Below are 21,915 nucleotides of genomic sequence, written 5' to 3' on the forward strand. Positions count from 1 at the left end.
GCAGTGTTCATTCTTCGTTGTGAGAAATACCAGCAACAAACACTGATAAATCGTTAGCGACGCCCAGGACTGCTTTGGTCTGTAACTTGGCACAATGCAGGCTGGCCAATGCTTGGGAAGTCGTTGGCCAGGGTACAGATCCCTATGAAGAAACAAGCTTGTTGGCCGATGATGTACTAACCAAGGCGGCAAGGTAGGCCAGCCTAGCTATAGACGTCTCCCTGTTTGTAAACAAATGACGTCATAGTGTTCGACAGCGCCACCAGTTTGGTAGAGTTGAACTATGCTCGAAGTTAGGGGCGAACAAGGTCGCGCCCGAAAGCCACGGTCTTGAGGGGATTACGATTACCCCTGAAAGGGACGCGACCTTCGGTCCTACTTTTCTCTCAATAGGAGGCAGCGAACAAGTGCCCATTCGTGGAACCCAGCTGTCCCCTTCCGATTTGTTTCGGTTTCAGTCTGTCTACCAACGTCATGATGACGTTTCTCCGGTAGAGGTTTATTGTCAAGCTGGGCCCCAGCTTTGTTTGTTGCTTGGGCCATCGTTGCCGTTAATCGGTGGGCCGCCACCTAGCCGACTAAGGGCCGTGTACTGCCCAGACTTGGTTCTACACTGGCCCTGTCCATGTCTTATAGGTCGGCCTGCTACATCGGGCCAGCAAGGTTGGCTTTATTAAGTCGGGCCGAGTAAGGCCAATTCCAATCCCCAAACTTAGCCAAACTTTTTTTTGCAAGCACGGCCTAACGACTTTTAGGTCGGAAGCATATGTCGGCCTGACATTTTTCCAACGTTGTGTTTCGCCTTGGGAAGCCAGTTGGTAACCATCGATCTTATATGTCTACACTCAGTGGTTTATCCACAATCCCGAGCACTGGGCTATTTGCAAAAAATGGTGTGTGTATGGGGGGCATTATTACAATTACGTCATAAGAGCATCATTACGGACATGTGCCTAGAAGCTGAAATAGCAACCCCCCCCCCCCCGGTTGGGGTTTCACAAGTAAAAAAGTTAGGGCACGTTGCCAACACGTTGGAGGGGGGTGTCAGGGGAGGGGGTGTACGTGAGGCCTGGATAAATCACTGTCTACGTTATGTCAAGACGTATAGCCCTGTACGATGAGACTATATAGCTGCAGCTTTCTCATTATGGCGTTGTCCTCGCCTAAAAACAGTTATTCTGGCTCATAGGTAGGGTTCCAGGCTTTCTTTCCTTTATGTTTTTACACCCTTGAGTTAAAGGGACTATCACGACGCTTCATAGTCTACGTGGTAAATTTTCTCTTCCAAAAACAGCTTAGATATTAAATAAACGAGTTATAAAGATTCGCACTCCCTCTGCAGCAAAGCAAGCCCTAGCGATAGCAACATCATGATGACGTAAGGCAGGCACGCCACATGGGAGCGCAGCGCAGGCGATTGTCTCCAAGCTTGTCTGCTCCGCGTTCGCACCGCAATATGGCAATATACTAAGTTCCAAAAAGGTCCGATGGACCTTTTTCACAACCGCTTATGCAGGAAACGGGAAAGAAGGTCTGGATACCCGCATCAGTCAATACCTTCTACCCGATTCCCACGGCGCCCACTGTTTATTCTCTGTCTGTTCTCGTGCACTTGCCTCCGTCTGGTTCCTTTCGCCTGCCGTTCGAAAAACCGCCAGCTACCGGCCATCTCGGCGGCTCGCAAAAATTCTCGAACATCAATGTCATGTGACTTCGTTCGGCAGAGGAGGGATGTGATGGAGTCTCATTCTTTAAAAAAAGCCATCGCAGAACAGTGTCAACAGGGATACTACCAGTAAATTTTAGCACACAAATAGGAAAGCCGATTACTTTCCGAATCGTAGAGTCTCTAACTGCAACTGCACTGGACAGACAAAGAATCGTTCTTCAGCCGTCCCTTCTACATTACACTTGCGTTCCCGTGGTACTAAACAACTTTAGCAGAATCTCATTGACAAATCAGTGATGCGTGATTTCAGAACATGCTTCCTCAATGTGCGTAGTCCACTTGAGCGTGTGTTTATCAGAGAGAAAAATCCCTCTTTCTTAGGCCACGAAAACAAGGATGTATAACCAGCTTTTTTTTCTCGAAAAATGTGGGCGTTTTTAGCTCCCGAGTTTGAGAAAAGTTGAGAATTGAGGCTTGCGTCGTGCTCGTCTGTTGTGTCAGTGATTCATCCAGACCCCTTTAGCCTCCCTAACACCTCCTAAATGATCAGTGACATCCCCCTAACTTTTTCACCAGTGTACCCCCTACAGGGGGTGCCCTTGCGATTTCAGCTTTAGACACATGTCGGTAATGATATGTTAAGCTGTAATGCAGTAACTATAATAATGACCCCTCCCCCCCAATTTTTTTCGAACACCCATCCATGCTTGGGATTCTGGATAAACCACTGTGTTGTGTATTTCAGCCTCTGAGAACCGTTACTTTCCATGAGAAAAGTGTTCAACTCCTTAAACGGCGAACCCCATATACGCGTGTTATATCGGATATCCCCTTCATCATTTTATTCTTCGTTTCGAATACTAAACTAAAGGCATTCACTCTACGCATCGCAGTGTACCTCGTAACATTCAGTAACACCACCTACTGTCACCTGAACGCATTTTACCACCGATGCAAATGCGAAACTTCTCCGCAAAAGCGTTTTCAAAATCCTGGAGCACGCTTTCCAATGTGTTGGTTTTAATAGCAGCCCGCCCTTGATGCGAACCAATGACGCCGTCGCCAAGGGCAGAACTCCACCAGTCACTCACACTCACTCACAGGAGACGGGAGGCCGAAGAGTCGTGCTCGGCTGCACTACAGTACGTTTCCTCGCGAGCCGTACCTGCCTTGCCGACCGGAAACTGATTTTGTCGTTGGACGAGTCGCCTTGCAGGTGAGCAACTTCGACTATGTTGCTTTCGTAGCAAGTGCGTGTGTGAGCGATCATGACGCCCGTGGTGGCAGTATCGACGTAGTACCTCTTTCGCTTTTCTTCTCTCTTTCTTCTTCTACGGATGAGGTATATCCCAAGGGTGTCTGGTGCTCGGTATTTTCCCGAAACCCACCAACCGCCCTCTCGTAATGTTCTCGCTGTAATTTGTTGGAGGCGGGTAACCCGTGATGCTGTAAAGTGCTTTAATTTCGCGGCCCCAATTCTTCGCGAATAGGACACAGCGCACATATTTGCGGCCGCTAAATTTAGCGAATCCTGGTTGCCAAACATTCGTGACTAGATTGGCCTACTGCGTGATAAGGACCGATATTGCCCGAACCACCGACCTCCCCGCGAACAACAGTTTTCGGAGTTTGACGTGTTAGAATTTGTCGAGTGCCCTTGAAATTCGCGTGTTTTTCAATTCAGGAAAATGAGGTGCTCGCGAACATGAAAGGCTTTACAGTATTTCCGGGGGGAACTAGAAAGTATTCCAAGAGCAAAAATTATACAATACAATTCCGTTTGTCGCCGCTGCAAAACGGAACTTATTCCGGTATGGGGCAGCATACAGGCCGAGCAAAGCCGAGTGCATTGCGTATGTAAAGTACCTACATTGGTGCCAAAAGGTCAATTTTACCTCCCTTTGTGTCATTGTGGGGAATTTCTTCTGGCGTACCCCAGGAACGGACAGAAGCCTCTTCTAGCCGCCGATAAGGACATATATATTGAAGCCTCTACTTCTGTTTTGGGTAGCAAAAGAAAAGTTTGCGTGAATTATACTAGGCAGTACTGATTTTGTACTTAGACTGGAAGGCGAAAGAGTCGTCAAAGTTCTTTTCGTATATTGAAGAGCGGACAACCGCACCGGAGGGACTGGTCAGGTAGGCTTGTTGTCACCTGCTATAGGTTCGCGTTGCGCGGACTCTTTTGCCAAACTTATCTTGCACAAGAAATGTGCTACACTTTGTATCCTCTAAAAGTCACTCTCTTAGAAGTGTTATTTCCGATGGTAAAAGTGTCCCCTCGTTAGTGGCAGCCAAGGTCGTGCTGAAGACTGGGAGGTGGTGGGTTCGAATCCTACCACCGGCTGTGCTGTCTCAGGTTTTCTCTGGGTTTTCCGGCAGACTTTCCAGATGAATGTCGGCACAGCTCCCCGTAAAGTCGGCCCAGGATGCTCACTAACCCCTCTGCCCCCCACACCTTCCCGCTGTCCTCTCTCCATCTGTCCACGTCTGTACGCCGCTCATAGCCACAGTTGCTTCGCGGCGTTGACACGGAATAAAAAAAAAACGCTATTTCGTAGTGGCGTCAAAGTATTTGAAAACCTCAAAGCGTTCTGCGTATTCACCCAATGATACAAACAAAAAAAAAGTTTTTTTTTTCGACCGTGAGTTAAAAAAAAAAGCAAGAGACGGGTTAGGAAACTTCAGGCTCCCTCGCCCTGATATTTCTCCCCCCCCCCTTTATTTTTTTATTTTTTACTGTTATTGGAGTGAATTGTCATGGATATATTCGCCCTTGACAACAGCGCAGAAAGGGAAAAAAACTGCAAACGGAGCATTGTGATTGGCTGAATGTCGACTGATGAGCGAGACGCTTACGCGGAAAATACGTTATATTAATAACGTGCAAGGGAGCATCCCATTCATTCTGATTCATTGCTGCAACAGCTTTCATTACGGATTCTCATCCGCTGCTTTTGGGGGCAATTGGCGTGTGCCCAGTGGTTTATGCAGAATCTCAAGCACGGGGGATGGCGTTGCGAAAAATGGGGGGAGGGGGGACATTATTACAGGTACGTCACAACAGTTCAACGTATCATTACCGATATGTCAGTACAGCTGAAATATCAAGGGCCTCCCCTCTTGGAGGTGCACATGTAAAAACGTTCGGGGGGGGGGGGGGGTAGTGGGGTCTGGATAATTCACTGCGTGTGCTATCGTGCGTATACTCTATAGGGACTCTCAAGAGCATAGTGCTTTCGCAAAATTAGAGATAATTGGATAGCTGTTTACTGATAAACTTTTTGCCGCTTAAAATTACAGCAAATAACTCGGTCGTTAATTAGACAGATATCGTGCATGCATTGTACTATTCGCCAGAATAGTCCAATGAAGAAAAGAATTACTTTTCTACATGTCGAATTCGGCGAGGTAGAAAACCTCGAACACACGTACGCGTTGAGCTCTGACGTCAGAGGAGCGAGAGCTACGGCCATTCCCATTGGTAGTCGTAAGCACGTAACCTCTCCCCGTGCTGTCCCATTGGCGGAGACGGATGAGTTCCGGTATTCGCGGTGCCGGTATTCGCGGTGCCGGTCTTCGGCGCGTCTATTACTGTAAAACTAGGAATGCAGGTTCCCATCGGTGCAAGTATCCAGCTTTGTGATATTTATCTGGGATAACTTGGGACAAAACGTCGCGAGTTCATGGTAACTTGTACAAACGTGTGAAACACCCCGAATCGATAGGGTGCTACAAAATAGTGACATCTTTGTGGTGGTGAGACTTCGTGACGCTTCAGATGGAGCCTTTAGACTCATTCCGCTGCATGCATGTCCGTGTGCGTGCTTCTGCGCAATCAGTAGAGCTTCCATGTTAAAAAAATGTAGTATTTTCTCCGTAAGTTTTCCGGGAAAGTGTCACGCGCGCTGCAAACAGCGCAACCTATCTTACATGCAGGAAAGGATAACGGACGTATTTTGGTTACCGTTTCCATTTTTGATACTGTTATATTTTAGTTTCCGTTACTGTTTCCGGTAATCGGACGGTTGTTACAGAGCTGCGTGATGATAGCTTGTCCGGTTCTATCAGCGCCCTGTTTTGCTCAAGTGCTGCTTCGGTGTCACGCGTACACAATACACAAGTAATTTTACGTCGATGGGATGCGCACAACTTGCAAGATTAAAAAAAAAAAAAAAGAATAGGAACATGTCTTCAGTCACTCGGAATCCAGCAACTCAAGACGGGCGTAACCTTCATCCAATGTCGCATTCATAAGTGGACACTATCAGTAGTAAATAATACTGCCATGGCCACGGTGAAATGAAAAAAAAAAAAAAAAAAAATATATATATATATATATATATATATATATATATATACAATAAGTAACTAAAAATCGTAGAGCCTCCTCCTCGTGCTATGGTGGAGTATGGTGTTGATGTGATGAGTTATGAGGACTGGGACGAGGTAAGCGACGGAGGCACCCTCGAGATGCAGGACTGCGCGCTCTCGTGTAGTATTTAGAGCATTACAGCGAATAGAGTCATCAAAACGAAAAAAAAAAAATTAAAAATCACTCAAATGTCATCGCACAACAGGAATTGCCATTACCCGAATTCAATACCGGACGACAAATTCGTTTCCGTTTCTGTTTCCGGTAATGGAGGACCGTGGTATGCGTTTCCGTTTCCGTTATCGTTACCATCTCCAGTTTCGGTAATATACCGTTTCTGTTTCCGTTACCATTACCGTTACCCTTCCCTGCTTACATGTACTTGCTTTTGCCTGTTGTGACAATTAATTGACGGCGCGTTTAAGCATGGCAGTTATAGAGTATAGTAGTAGCAAGTGAGCTGAAAGGGACATGGCAAGACAGAAATCAGTGATCAACTCACTTTTTTTTTTGTGGGTTCATAGGCAAGACGCGCAATTAGCTGCATCCAGTGATGTGAACCCCCCTCACAGACACAGACTCATAAAGAAATGATGATGAGATGGGGCTGATGCCGGTGAATACCCATTTTCCTTGTACTTTCTGTATTCCTGGAATTGTTGAATAGGTGGTGGTGATAGTGATGCGATAAAGAAAAAAATGTGGATGAGAGTCGCGACGAAGTCGAACTGGCTACCCCAGGACGAGTAGAAAAATTAGCGAAAGCAAAGACTCGTAGTAATTTGATGCTTTGCGATGGCGTCGCGATCGCTGTATACGACGACCGCAATATCCGTCAGGAAATATTTGCTTTATCTGGTCGGGCGCTTCACATCGGGAAATACACACGTGATGTACTTCCTCGAGCAGCATGTTTGCTGTAAGGTGTTTCTCGAAAATCGAATGAGTCATATGCAGCATTTGCTCAGCAGCTGTGCGCGATTAGTCCTTCAATATCCACATAACAGTTGGTAGAGACTGCACATACGACCACGCGGCGCGTCATTCTGTCATTAGACCTTTTTTTTTCCCCACTGCATTAAGGTAGACACGTTGAAACAGTTGCAAGGAGCATCAAGATGCATCTAAGACGGGAAGTATACAGCTGAACTCGTGAAAAAAATTCCGTAATTTTCAAAGGCAACAATTTTTTTTTTCAAACAGTAAATTAGAAAGAAATGCTGTCCCTTTACCCGATGTTCCGGTGAGAGTTAAATAACCTCATTGTGACGCTATTGAACGGAGTCCGTCACAGTCCTTAGAAAGTTAATGAATTAGAGCTGAAGGCGAAATGTGTGTATCATAGCTTTTTTCTCTACGAGTAGCTTGACCCGCGGTGAGAGGGCTCACATCTCCATTTTTTCTCTCTCTCCTACCATCATCATCATCATCATCATCAATGGTAACACTGCCGGAGCTCGAGCATGGGACCTGTGGTTTACTTGGCCGCCATGCGCTGATCTGATCATTTCTGTTCATATACAGTCAGCCCTCGTTTAGTGAACCTCGACTTACGAATTCCCTCGCCTTATGAACGGTGCCCCTCTTGGGACAAGATAATTCCCATTCCTCACATTCCAAACCTCAATTGATGAACTTCTTTTTTTTTCAGGACCGTTCACGGTTCATAAATTGAGGGTTCACGGTAGCACGTATTACAGTACGTATTAGCGCACGTGATATAATTTCGACGAAGAAATAACTAAGCGATGGAGAAGCCAGTCATTTGAAGAGCTTTTTTTTCCCGCGTCCCACTGGTAACGAACTTTCTCCTGGTCTTCTTCGAGTGTCTGATACTAGGAGGCGGAGGGATAGATTGCAGCTGCTGGCCGTGCTGTTTTTCCTCGGGCGCTTGCGAACGGATATCGGCACAGTTCACTACGAAGTTGGCAGAGGAAGCACTCTCTAACTACGTATGCAAAAAGAGCCACAGAACGACAGGGAGAGTTTGGCCATTGGGCGGAGCAACTTGAAGCGCGTCATGTGATGCCACGGCTGAGCGACCCCCCTCATCGTGTTCTATTGTTATCCCGTCCCTAGCGGATCGCCGACGCCATATTGATGCAAAACGTTGTTTGCGGTGCAAGGAGGGAAGACACGTACACATTTCATCGATGAAACCAGGGATTTTCCCAGCACCCCTCGCACCCCCAAATGCCTACAAAAATCTTGCAACACCCCCAAAAAATACCGGCACAGAAAGGTAAAAAGCGTCACAAAAGCAACAGATACGGACGTCACCTCCACCCCCATACGGGACACAAACTCCCCCTCAGATGAAAATCCTGGGTATATATCCCTCCATGAAACTCTTCCAGAGCCCTTCGGCCTTGGATCCTTGAAGTTAGTTGCGATACAGCCCTCCGGCCCGATAAGGCCCTAAACCGGTGCTTCTGTGTCGATTGCATTGAGCACCAGAAAGCACGTGTTGATCAGCCCGCAGGTTGCATCAGTATGGCACTCACGGGTTGGCTGAGAAGCGGATTCCGGGTGGATTCAACATTGATTCTGACGTCAAGACAGGCTCCTCCCACGAGGCGGCAAAATATCAAAGAATGGCTATAAACTCTTCCTATCGACGGCTCTGCCCCAGCTGATTGCTCAGTGCTTCGACGATCCCTCCCCCCTCATGGCATCGTTATTTTTGTGTGGTTATTAAAATATCACACTTTCACAGCGGCATGATACCCGAGCTTCGACGGGCACTAAAGCTCAAAAAAGTTTTCCTCTTGGTGGAAGAACAGTCTGGAGAAGAACAGTCTCCAGAACAGCTCCAGAAGAAGATCAGTCTCTGTTCGAAATATCGGCGGCTCTCGTCCTGAGGCAATTCCTTTCATAACATAACCATGTTATCTTGAGGGAGAAGGAGTTTTGATAGCCGGACACGTGTGCACGACTTTTCTTGCACTTGTGCTCCATGCATACATCAGCACTAAGCCAGGACCCTCACGAAGTGCGTGTGGTAATCGAGGATAGAAAGGGTGACAGCGTATGATGCACGTGCAAAGCAGGGGGTGTGAACTGGAAGACGGAACCTGAGCTTCACCATTGCAAAGTAAGCTGGTGTGAGGAAATGCGGGGCATACCCATAGGTCGGCGCAATCATGATCGCAATGCCTTATCAAAGCCTGATGATCGCGATCATGAGTGCGATCACGAAGCACTGACAAGGCTGCCGAGATCATGATCGCGCCGACCTACGCATACCTGATGTTCGTGCCCTCTGAAAGACCTCCGATTATCCGGTCATTGATGAACTTCTTGTCGATGAAGCAAACCGCGTTTTGTTGTGTGTACCGGCATAGCGTTAAAATTTGTTACCTCTGTCAGGCCCTTGGTACCACGTCTTCAGTGGCGTAGCAAGAGAGGGTTTCGGGGGTCAACCCTTCCTCCCCCCTGAAACCATACATTTGGTACTACATTTGGGAGAGGGAATCGAGGTGAAATCATCCTCCCCCATGTAAAGTCCCCGTAGAACTCCCTCCGGAAATATTCTGCTGGCTACGCCACTTGACGTCTTAATTTCCACTTACTTCAAAAGCGCAACAGGGAGGAGGCAACAGTTTGGAGGCAGGTCATACTTGTCAGACAACAATGCAGTGCACAGTAATGTGGTCCGTCTCCCCCACTGGTAACAGAAGGTTTGGTTGTGCATGGTTATGTCAGAGGTCGTCCTTAATTCCCCTATCCCGCTGCTTTCCTAGAACTTAGAGACGCAAGAACATGGTTGCTGTGCTGCACATTCACAACACAAATCAGTTTGTGGAGCTGTCACAGACAAATCTGCCACCAAACGTTTTAATGCCGACGGGATACACCAAGTGACGGAGATGTGATAAAAAAAAGGGGGGGGGGGGTGTAAGTCGCGACGATACTCGAAGTCTTCTTGCTGATGTGCTTGCGCACAAGCACGAAACCGTGTCTGAAATTCCCATCCCCATTTCATTTCATTTCATTTCATTTATTAATCCCAAGGGCCCAGAGGGCATTACATGGGAGAGTGGCAGAGGTGGCAACGAAAACAGCATATTAATACAATAGAAAATAGGCAATAAAAAGTACATAGACTGCAACATATCAGAACATAACTGAACAAGAGAACAAACATAACAGAATAAACGAACGAAAAATGTGCTAATTAATGCAGTAATCGATATGTGACGTAAAGAATGAACATTATAACGAAACAAATGTGGACAATGAACTGCGGAAGCGATCGGGGGGAAGATGAGAGATGACATCGGTGGGGAGGTTATTCCAATCAACGCATGTCTTGGGAAAGAATGAGTTAGAAAATGCCGTCGTTCTCCATGTTTAATTTGATTAGACATGTCTTCCGACGCGTTCCCCCCTCTCTCTTTCTTTCTTTTTTTTTTTTGTGTGGGGAGATTATAATGAAAACTCACGTCATTTTCCCCATAATCGGTTTTATATTGCGGAATAGAGCAACATACCACCATTCTCAAACCGCCACCCGTGACGTCACAACGTCGCGATTGCAGCGCCACAAGCGGTCGCGCAAGTCGTGTCCTCCTCGCCCTTTTCGCTTCGCTTCTTGACAACTTTGCGTGCGTGTGTGCGTGCGTCCGCCCGCCCGCCCATTTGGGAACGGGGACAATGACGTGAGCCGTTTTTTCGAACACCATTTCATGGAACGCCGTTTCGTCGACGCCTGACCCGGGTTAGGTCAGGAGAGCCTTTTACGTATTTCACACGTTGCCGCAAGAAAAAGCGGCGGCCACCGATTCGATGAAACGTCCATTGTCGACGAAATGGCGTTCGATGAAATGTCACGGAACCTTTTTTTTTCGTTATTATCACTGTAGTACGAATGTATTTTGTAGTAGTGTGGGGTGAATTTAACATGCGCTTTCTGTTTCTAGAAAAATAAAGAAATAAAGGAGAACGTTACATAGGCAGATTTCGGAGTTCAATTGAGGAAATTTATTTCCATTAAACTTTGATACGATTACTTGTAGTATGTGGCAAAAGTTCCCCCAGATAAATGTCGTTAATCGCATATTTTTCTGTAACGTGCTTTTTCTACTAGTTTCTTTTTCGTCCCTCCATGGTTACTGAAACTACCTGTATGTCACAGCTGTATCAATTAAAATGCGCGGGAAATAAAAAGCAAATATGCAGCATTGCACTTTACGCCTGGTTCACACACTGCTGCATTTTCACGCGTTGCGAATGCGGCGCGGCGCGGTTGTCATGACAACGAAGTACGGCCAACCAAAAAGCATACGCACCGAAGGAGCTGGGCTCGACCGAACTCCATGCGGCACAGATTACCTCCGGCTACGCAGCCCACCAATGAGCGAAGGCAGACTCGAGATAGATAGATCGATAGATGTAGAAAGAGTGGAAGCAACAACAACAACGATAAAGGATGACGATGAGATGGGGTGTTTCACCGCGGTGGTGCGGTACCCTACCCCATTGCACGTGAAACATTATGTGAAGATGATGAAGGAAGGATGAAAATACAAGGAAGAACTAAAGCGTCTGGAGCAATCCAGTGGACGACAGGAAGTCCATGAACAAGTGAAGAACCCGACGATGGAGCACAGGATCTTCACAGGGGCCAATGAGTGCAGCTAAGGTGAGCGGCCTCTTGTTAATACGGGGAAGCTCATCACACAATATTCGCCTTTGCGGGCAGTAGAGTGGAAGCATGATTGGTCGATCACAGGCGTTTTTCGTATCAAGAAAGCATGTGTCTGGACAGGGTGTCGTACGACCACCGCATCCGCTCTCGTCCTGTATATACCGTACCCGCAACGGGGAGAAGTTGCAGTGGGAACCAGGCATTACTCTTTATTTTATCGGATGCGGCCTCCGGGAAGAGGAAAAGTTTTCACTTTGTGCCCGTGTTCTATCACGGCTTCTCCTGTTATAGTCAGTACCATGAGCGTTCCCAGTGCCTTTCCAAGGGCGGAGGGGGAGAGGGGGGAGTATGCAACCAATAGACAACAGACACTCCAGTGACGAGAATCGAAACCTATGACAAGCAGCGGATCTGACGGGTAAGGTTCAGGTTATTATGACGACTAACATCTGAGTATTACGACGACCTGTGACAGCGCGCATGAAGGGCGATTGTTATTGGCAGTATAAGGGTGTTTCGTTATCGTTGTTGTGACTTTCTGTTCATGGTTAAGCTTCTCCTTGATTTGTTCAAGTGCTCGCCGACCTTGCGTCTCGTCATCTTTCAAGGACTTCCTCCAGTGAAAGCTGGACCTTATCAGGACATTTATCATAGTGTGCGAGGAGAAAACCATTGAAAGTACAGGTAGAAACATCCAGCTCGCTAAGCTTTCACAAAAGGAAACAAGTTCTCCTGATGTTGCTGGACATGACTGGCACACGTGCAGCAGAATGAAGCCAAGTCGACGTGGTCGACGAGAGACAACCAGGAATGAAACATTCCCCGTTTTGTTTTCCGCCAGTGATTTAAGTGTTTCAGTCCATGTACCTGATGAAAAATTGTACATATGCATATGCTGCAGACGCACACAAACCGCAGGCTCGCGTCATTTATGAGGTTCTAATATAAATGTCTTCCAGAAAGTACTCGTAAGGATATTGATGTCCATTTCTGGCTCGACTCATTTTCAAAGGCAACGCTCGTATGTCACATGTTCCCATTCCGAGTCAGTAGCGGTGACAATGAAGCTGTCATCATTTGTTCTTCGGCTTCAGGTTGGGATGCCAAGAGTACACGGCGTGACATTGCATGTCGAGCGTGAAACGATATTGTGAGACAATGTGTAGATATGATCTACTCTTTTCCCACATTGCAGAGAGACGCCTGGCACGATGGCTGTCTGGTGGAGGTCCCGCCGTCAGCTTCGAGGGATCTTCATGTTGGCAGCTGTGTTTTGGATAAACCTGTTCATTTTCGGCCTGTTTAGATCTGGCGGGGTCATATACGTTGCCCTCGTGGAGACTTTCGGCTCCAGCCACGAAATTGCCGCATGGCCCATCAGTCTTGCTGGGGCAACTTTGTGCATGATAGGTGAGTGCATGGCATTCACATTTCTTCCAGTGCCTTATTCTCTGTCTATACGTGTAGCCAGGAGAACAAAAAAATCGGCGGGCATGAAAGCGACGAGGCTTGAAGATGATGATGATAATTCAAATAATTATAAAACATTAACCGAAAGGATTTGGCGAACAATCCTTTTTCTGGACACTGAAACGGGTGAAAAACAGAAAAAAAAATTATCGATACGGGGGTAATTGATATCGTGTCGGAAATGCAGAGAGAGAGAGAGAGAAAAGAGCAAGAGAAGTATAATTTCCGAGTGGTGCATGTTTCCTCCGCTTTCAACTCCCCCAACTCGAAACACCGGGCGCAAACGTACATCACAACGATCCGTAACCTTAAGTACGAACTTAGAAACTAAACTTCTCATCCGCCAAACGGACAACCACAGCCCACCCCTCCGTCGAGATCGCCGTAGATGGCGCTGGCCGCGGGGTGCGCAGCGGCGCCGCCTAGACGTTACTCGGCCAGATATTTTCACCTGCGCTCCTTGTAAATCCATAACATACCTTCGATAGCTGGGAAGGAAACATTATATTTTCAAAACAAATGTCAAGTCGGGTATATATACAATTACGGCAATCAATTTCGTTCATGACAGGCGTTTTCTGAGCCTCCGTTTCTAGTGTTACAATTATCATATGTTCTACCGCGAATTACGAATAAGATACAGCGCTTAACGGTTATCTTATATGGCGCGGAATCTCTACGAGAATCCGGGGATTTGCAATTGTTACGAAAACACAGTAGGCGTAATAGGCATTCTAAACTTCTAGTGCAACATCGTTTTGAGAACACCTGTTTGCTTCGTTCCTTTTACTCCATCCTAGTTTGAGTCCTCCTCCGAACATCTATCGAGTGCTACACCTGATCGTTTTCTCTGTCTGACACAAAAGATTGTTGTATACTTGAAAGCGCGCAGATGCATTATGTTTCCACTGGGCACATGTGCTCTAGATGTTGCCTGTTAAAACTTCTTACAACGGTATACAGTAAAGCAGTTGAGGTACAACCTTAGAAGATTTATCTATTCGATAGCCTGGGCTCTCATCATTTTCGTCTCAACTGCATTCATATTTGTTTAGAAAATCAAAGACTGAGAATTACAGGCAACACTGTGTCGAGGTGGTCACCAACTGCATATTGATCGCAGAGATTGATCGCAAAGAACGGCGGAAAACTACATTCCATGCGCATAACAATGTGTCTGAAACGAAAGAAGTTGGCTACGTTCATACGTATCTATACGTAGCCAACAAGTCAGCCGGAAAGGCTGGAACATATATCACTGTTGCTTGACGAGTTGGGTATTATTTTCCACCAGACGTCGCCCCGAGCCGTTTTACCGCAATTTTGCTAGCGAATTAAAAATATGAAGCGTTCTCTGCCACATAGGTCTATATTTTCTTTTCTGTTTCTCATTCCCGTGGTGCAAAAGCAACTTCGTCCACTTTCCAGGTCCTGTTGCTAGCGGTCTTATACGTGTGCTGTCCATTCGGGTTATCGTCACCATTGGGGTCTTCGTCACCTTCTTATCTGCATCACTCTGCTATTTGGCGGAAGATGTCATTACTATACTGATACTGATTGGGATCCTGTATGGTAAGCCATTTCGTCCACTTACTTACATTCGAACGGACATCAGCGCAGCACTTCGATGAAGGAGTAGGTGGTAGCCGGAAGAGACATCCAGGCCGTCACACTGAAAGAAATATTGAGCCCTTCAAAATTTAAACCTCAGCGCTCCCATTCAGACATACGTATACCTAAGACATCGTCTTTCCCCCGGTGCCAAATATGTAAACATACAGTTTTTTTTTTAGTTCGACACAGATTTTTTTATAAAAAAGCTGGCAGAGTAGCGCTGATGCCATTTTGGCAAGCGGGTTTTGCGGCCAGGCGGACATCCTGCAGGACAGCGACTACTGGACGACTAATTAGCTAAACTTCATTAATTAACTTATTAATTAGATGTTTTCTGGGAAATATGAGATAGCAGAATAATTGGAGCCAGTCATTATTCAAAGCCATCGTCCTTATTAAACACCCTGAAAAGCGAACGTACTTTGAGATTACCAAATTTCGCTATGCAAATGAGCCGAAACAAGTACTACGCAGTTTCCGAGCGCAGAAAACGACGCGACCATCGCCTTATCTGGGTCGGAAAGCGGTCTATCTGGCCAACACATCAGCGCCTACCCGAATCAGCTTCATCGTTCCAAGGCACGTGAATTGCCTGTCGCTCTTTCTTCGTTCGTAGTTCTGGTTCCGGCTCATCCGCATAGTAGGGAAATTTGGCCATTTGTTTCTCAAGGTACGCTCGCCTCTCAGAGTGTTTAATAAGGACGATGGATTTGAATAATGACCGGCCCCAATTCTGCTATCTCGCATTTTCCAGAAAACATCCAATGAAATAATTAATTAATGAGTCTTAGCTAATTAGTCGTCCAGTAGTTGCATATACACTGTTCAACAAGATGTCCACCTTGCCGCATAACCCTCCTGCCAAGATGGCATCAGCGTTGCTCTCACAGCGTTTTTAAATAAAAAAAAAAGCTGTGCAGAAAAAAGCACCCTGTACATGGCAGAACAGGTGAAATATTAATGAGTGCGAGGAAAGGCAAATATCTCACGATGAAAACATACCACCGTGTACGGACAGCGTGGACAAACAGCGACACCCGACAGGAACTTCGCACGTTGTCGGAGATCGCTGTTTTGTGCGTTCCTAGTATGCCACGTGATGATTGACTGTGTTAGTGTGTAGAGGCAGTATTACAGCGATATCACCCTTCCCCCTCTTTTAGGCCGAGGGCGAGTGCACGCAGATTGCTTTTGTCCGCCCTCTTCCGCGATGAGGAATCCCACACAGCATCCCGTACTGATGCTGTTCCCCTATACTTCTACGTCGACGTTGGCGGGTCATATTGCGTATGAACATCTCGAGAATCCCAGACGATAGTAAGCTTGGGTTTCCTTGCACAACGACAATGTGAGAGTACAGTATCATTTCGTATTTATTCCCACAAGTGACGCACTTTTTATCGCAGGAAGTGATCGCGTGCGGGAAATTGCGCTTCAGGTTGCGTCCATGCGCTTGCTCATATATGCTGTCGCAGAAGTATCCGACATGACACTTTCCCAGAAACTGTGGACAAATGCAGTACTAGCGCATCGATTAATTTATCCTTTGGAGCATAAATATTCTTAGCACGGCTTTCGGCAGTTTCTGTGAAAGTCATTGGACGGTTGCAGCACTACGTGACACTACAAATGTATGCGCGCGATGTTCTGCCTGCGACACACTTGTCTGAAATCTTCATTGAGAAGTACAGCAGCCTGAAGGAGCAGCGCCATTATTGTGTTTGAGGGTGGGCAGTATGCCGCAAAAGTCTGTTAGTTGGAAGAAACAATCTTCCAATGCCTTGAGATTTCAGATAGGATAAACCGCGAGCTGTCGACTTCAGACTATGTAGCAAAAGTTGTGTGTGTGTGTGTGTGTTTGCGTACGTGCGCGCGCGCGCACTTAATGACTGGGAGGGAGACACCATCGAGAATCCCTCCTAGACGCCCAGCCTCGTCATTCGTCCCGTGACGCGACCATGTGTTATCATTATCCAGTACCGGGCCGCCTGCAAGGGCTAGTAGCAGCATTCCTGTACATGAGCCGCATCCCACAGTTTCAACAATGAGCGAACAACGGGAAGAGCACACACAACTATGTTGTGTCTAGGAAACACTCTCGAGGAACGTCCGGTATCTGCAGCGCCTCGCAGCTAGACGTCAACCCATCCAGCCGCAGTACTGAGTACTGAGCATGCAGTGATACACAGGAGCATCAAAACGTTTTTCAACACCAGATCTTTCAGAGCTTATTTTGTCCTCACGTAACCGCGAGCCCTTTACCACAGAAAAGCATGACTTGTGTCATTCGCATTAATAATGGCAATACTGACAGCGCGTTCGCATTCGCAACATCACAACCATCCATTGGGTTACACACGCTGAGTACCTAAAGCAAAATTGCCAGTGCACTTGACCGGCCACATGGCATTTGGACAAAGTCGAAAAGTCCTAAATGCACGTTAATCGTAAACAATGATTGGGAGTCATGGTGAAGCTCTAGCCATTGGTACGGAGCTGACAGGTTCAGTACAGTGAAAACACGCCCTTCTGCTAATGCTTTCCCGTGCACTGCGGGTGATGGATAGTTTCGTGGCACGAGTGCGGTTTATATACTCGCCGCAAAGCCCGACTTGAATATCCGCATTTTGGTACAGTGCTGGACCAAAGTTTACGGAACACGCGCTCTTGCGCATTCCTTGCTCAGAGTGACGGGCTAGCAGCGAATAGGACTCTACATGAAAGAACTGATGTTCTGAGGCTTTGGTAGCGCCCTGGACCGGCAATCCAGAAGATGTGGGTTCGACTCCTACAGCTGGCTAACCTTTTCAGTGACTTTCATCTTTCATCGTTAATTTCTTAGGACCCTACAGACTTACAGACATGCGCCTAGCTAACGCAGTCACGTGTTTGCAAGTCTATACAGTACCATTCGCTGCTAGCGTGTCACTCTGAAGAAGGAATGCGGCACAGCGTGTTCCGTAAACTTTTGTCCAGCACTGTACCATCACCAGCGTCCAGTGGTATTTTCCAATCCCTTCTTTTTAACCAGGCACTATAGAGCTTGGCTATTCCTTATTTCTGCTTCTACCATGTCACGTAGAGCGATAGGGAACATGCCTTGGTTTTTGCAGGCTCTAGGCTTACTTCTTTCAGGACTCATTTTGGCTTGAGGCTGGCGAAAGCCACACGCCATACTTGTTTACTAGTTACACTAGCTGCGTAATGATTGTTCCTTTGCCTGTACTACGATTAGGAAAAGCTGTCTACTCACGTGGGCACTCAACTAAAATGTTAATTACGGTTAGCGATGTCCCATCATATCATATCATCAGAGTACTAGGTGCCAACTTGCTGCCTATTTCGCTAGGATTGAACAGACATCTTTCGAGACAATGGATCGCGCTGCTCCAGTCTCAATTTGCATCATGACTGGTTTGTTCGCGATACAGACTTCTACTTCAGAAGGTCACTCAGCTGCATTGCTTTCTTTCATTTAAACAGGTGTTTTGTTTATAGGTTGTGTACCTTTTCTGAGCCTCTTCGGCTATACATCCGCAGTATAGATGCCCAACGCATTCACAATTTCGTGATAAATGCTTCACTGTCCACCCCACATCGATAAAATTTGCCCTTTTCGGAACTGTTTTTTTCCCCGCTGATGTAATCTTTCCCATAACTTTTTGGCAACGTTGGTGTCCACGCTGGAAATTGATGCTCAGAGGCTGGAACACAGAGGAAAAGACGCACACACAGATGACGCAACCACACACGCACACACATGCACAGACAGACAGACAGACAGGCAGAGAGAGATATATATGACACAACCTTAGAAGGGATTGGAGAGGTGCGTTAGCCGTAGAGCCCTGGATCGGCAATCCAGAAGATGCGGGTTCGGCAGCTGGCTAACCTTTCCAATGACTTCTTTCTATCTTCATTCAGTGTCCACGCTAGTCCGGCTAGAATCCCTTTTATATTACACTCTTGAGCAAGTTAGTTCAACATTCCCTACAAAGTCGTGGGCTACTGAACCCTGTCCCTGAGCGCCCATAAGGCTCCATGCAAACTCCTTCTTGCGGCTATAGGTGCTTGAATTCACCTTGAAACAGATAAATTTTCATTCGATAACAACGTGGAAACTTGGGCTGTTCCGTGCTGATTTGGCTTTTGGGAACATTGTGCAACCCGGGTGCTACAGGCTCAAACAGGCATTTGCATTTGCTTACAGACAAGCTACTGAGCGAGCTGCAGAGCGATACCCTGTGGCGTATTTGCAAAGGGCGTATTTGTTTAGGACTTTTCTTTTTCTTTTTTGCGTTGCGAGACGACGACGAGGGTGAGGTGGTGATGTTGAAAGTGATCCCCGTTACGAGGGTAAGTTGGTGGTGGTGGTGATGTTGAAAGTGCTCTCCGTCACGAGGGAAAGTGTATATTGTATACGTTGTGTTCCAACAAGTGATTGTGCGTTTTTGTATCTACACGAGTCTTTGAGCAACCATGTGCCCACATCATACATGGACATGCAACCAGAAATTAAAACGGGGAATCACGAGGCGTTTGTTGTCTTTTTCAGGCGCGGGAGTTGGACTTACCTGCACTCTAACCCCCCTCTTTGTGACCAATCATTTCAAGCAGCACCAGGCGATTGCGTGCGGCCTCGCCTACTCAGGGTCCACTGTGGGATCATTTTTCTGGCCACCGTTACTGGAGTACCTCATCGACGAGTACGGGCTCAGAGGATGTCTTCTTATTTACGGAGCCCTTATGCTGCATGGCATCCTCGGCAGCATTGTCTTGCAAGCAGCGCCCGAGCAACAAGAACCCGACGGTGACTCTCCAGAAAACTATCATGAAAGAGAAAAGCTCAACGACAAGAGAGTGACACGTGAACCCCGTGTGCGATCATCCGTTGGTGAATGTGAGAACGTGTCTGGAATATCTGTGTCCGGTTTATACATGATGTGCTCCGAAAGCGACCTGCGCCAGAGTCGGAATGGGTCGTTATCGCACGATCCACGTGTGCGCCGTGGTTCCTGCAGTGTCGAGGAATACTCTCTCATGTCAACACGGCACGGACCCGCATCTGAACACGTGACAGAAGAAATAAGCAAGACATCGATGTGTTGTTCTCAAGTGTCACGCGTTATCTTAAATAACTGGGCTATTTTAGGGAACAGATATTTTATCTTGGTCACCATATCGGCAGTGTCGTATTTTTTTGTCTTTGCGACTTTCATCATTGTGATACCCGATTACGCGACGGACAATGGGATTCCCCGTCAAGACGCTGTCTTTCTGCTCTCAGTCTTTGGGATGGCAGATCTGATCAGCAAACCGGTACCTGGTCTGTTAACGTACAAGGGAATAATGACCAATAAGAATGTCTTTATCTCAGGCGGGTACCTTACGGGCCTTCTTATGTTTATCATGCCGCACCTGCGCAGTCACGCGTCATTCGTGGTCCTCACATTTCTGTACGGTCTGGTAGCAGGTGGCCTCATCTTCATGTCTCCTGTGCTACTGACAGAGTTCCTCGGCATGCAAGTGGCCACTGTAGCCTTCGGAATGTCAAATTTCCTTCTCGGGGCATCGTCACTGTTCAGGCCGCTAATTATAGGTAAGAAAATCCCAATGACGTCTTTTTATAATTTGTGTGTGTGTTCGTGCCAGGTATGTAGTTACCTGCTTCCTGTGTCTGTGTTCCTGATCGGTATTCGCAGTGTTGTGTATTCCATCAGGTTATTTCAAGGACAACTGGCACAGTTACAATGGTTTGTTCTACGCGATGGCAGCAGCCTGCTTGGTTCAGTCCACCATTTGGTTCGTATTTCCGATCCTGGAGAAAGTCAAGCAGAAGACGAACGAAGACAAGCCTACCGAACAATCTGTGTCGGCAGCACATGTCTGAAGGCTTCAGATAGGGGCCAGGGCAAGCGTTTCTTGGCACGCTTTGAACCTCATGGAGGTAGTATATTTGCAAAGTGCTTGCAAGTGCTTGTTCGGCAAAAAAGCGAAAGAACCGGCTCTTTCAAGGAGCACGTGGTGTTAGCGAACGCTTCTGCGAAGCGCTTGTTTGCCCTGTTGACAACGCATGCTGATACGAAGAACAGCAGGAAACTTTATTTTGTCACCACTAAATGGATAGCATTTACTCATTGTGCCGGCAACAAAGTGATATACATTAAATGACATCGAGTGGTGGTAGCTGTGTTTGTCTGTGTGTGAGCTGGGTTTGTGTTTGGGCTGGACGATGCAAGATCATTATGTTCATTAAATAATTTTAGTACAGACTAAGAACATGCCGATGACAGGGAAAGCATCTTTCACCTGCCGTCAGCATGGGCGTCGGCAGGGGGCAAAGGGGCCGGTTCCCCCCCTCCACGAAGGCATGCACATCACATACACCGATATGTACGCGGACTTTCGCTTCATACTACGTATTATTTGGCACGTCACACGTAGAGAAGTGCTGCGATGGTGTTGTGATTTCTAGTACATGTTGGATGCTTTTATTTTGTGATTTGCACCGAGTTCGAGGTAACTAAGTTCCTTTTTTTTTTTGTAACTCAACACGGTACTTTTGCGCTGTGGTAACTTTCAGAGGAACTCGTTCCTTTTTCAGGTAACTTTGCCAAAGTAACTTAAGTTCCAAGTTACTTTTAACTCGCTTTTCACTCACGTCCACATATTTTCTTGCTTTCTCTCCGGTTCCTTCATAGCATTTTTTGCCATAAAACGTGATATGCGATCAATGAGAGTATTTTATTCAGGAAGTAAGAACCGCTACCATTGAAATGAAGCTGAACCATTGTGCGCTCACAGGGAGTAAGAGGACCAGCTCCTGTGGCATAGTGGTTAGGATGATCGCTTTCCACGCAGAGACTGGGAGGTGACACGGGTTCGAATCCTGTCACCGGCTGTGCTGTCTGAGGTTTTCCGAAGACTGTCCAGACGAATGTCGGCACAGTTCCCACTGAAGTCGGCCCAGGACGTATACTAACCCCCCTGTCACCAACTCCTTCCTGCTGTCCTCTCTCCATCTGTCTACGCCTGTACGCCGCTCCGCTCATAGCCACAGTTGCTTCGCATGTCGTAATGCTATTTTGTGTCCTTGGAGTAACTTGGAAGTAACTCGTTCTTGTTTTTAAGTAACTC

General features: G+C 46.9%; 1 protein-coding gene across 2 annotated transcripts; it reads left to right on the forward strand.

Annotated features, from left to right (window-relative positions):
• The first annotated feature begins 2,694 nt into the window (after positions 1 to 2,694).
• On the forward strand, positions 2,695 to 21,057 carry LOC135377564 (monocarboxylate transporter 9-like). Of its 2 annotated transcripts, none has more exons than XM_064610082.1 (5): positions 2,695 to 2,885; positions 12,890 to 13,104; positions 14,593 to 14,736; positions 19,334 to 20,377; positions 20,499 to 21,057. In XM_064610082.1, the coding sequence occupies exons 1-5, from the start codon at positions 2,710 to 2,712 to the stop codon at positions 20,666 to 20,668; spliced, it is 1,749 nt and encodes a 582-aa protein (XP_064466152.1). In that variant the 5' UTR covers positions 2,695 to 2,709; the 3' UTR covers positions 20,669 to 21,057. The 2 variants fall into 2 exon arrangements, with proteins under 2 accessions (XP_064466152.1, XP_064466153.1); XM_064610083.1 differs by lacking the exon at positions 2,695 to 2,885 and adding an exon at positions 11,447 to 11,688.
• The last annotated feature ends 858 nt before the right edge of the window (positions 21,058 to 21,915 follow it).

The sequence above is a fragment of the Ornithodoros turicata genome, chromosome 1 (genome assembly GCF_037126465.1).
Source record: "Ornithodoros turicata isolate Travis chromosome 1, ASM3712646v1, whole genome shotgun sequence".
Taxonomy (NCBI): Eukaryota; Metazoa; Arthropoda; class Arachnida; order Ixodida; family Argasidae; genus Ornithodoros; species Ornithodoros turicata.

What these genes read in the sequence shown, in the direction of transcription:
- LOC135377564 (XM_064610082.1), top strand. Translation starts at nt 2,710, where the DNA reads ATGCGAACCAATGACGCCGTCGCCAAGGGCAGAACTCCACCAGTCACT. An exon ending in TTGGACGAGTCGCCTTGCAG is followed by an intron (nt 2,886 to 12,889) that starts GTGAGCAACTTC and finishes CCCACATTGCAG; the next exon opens with AGAGACGCCTGGCACGATGG. An exon ending in ACTGATTGGGATCCTGTATG is followed by an intron (nt 14,737 to 19,333) that starts GTAAGCCATTTC and finishes TGTCTTTTTCAG; the next exon opens with GCGCGGGAGTTGGACTTACC.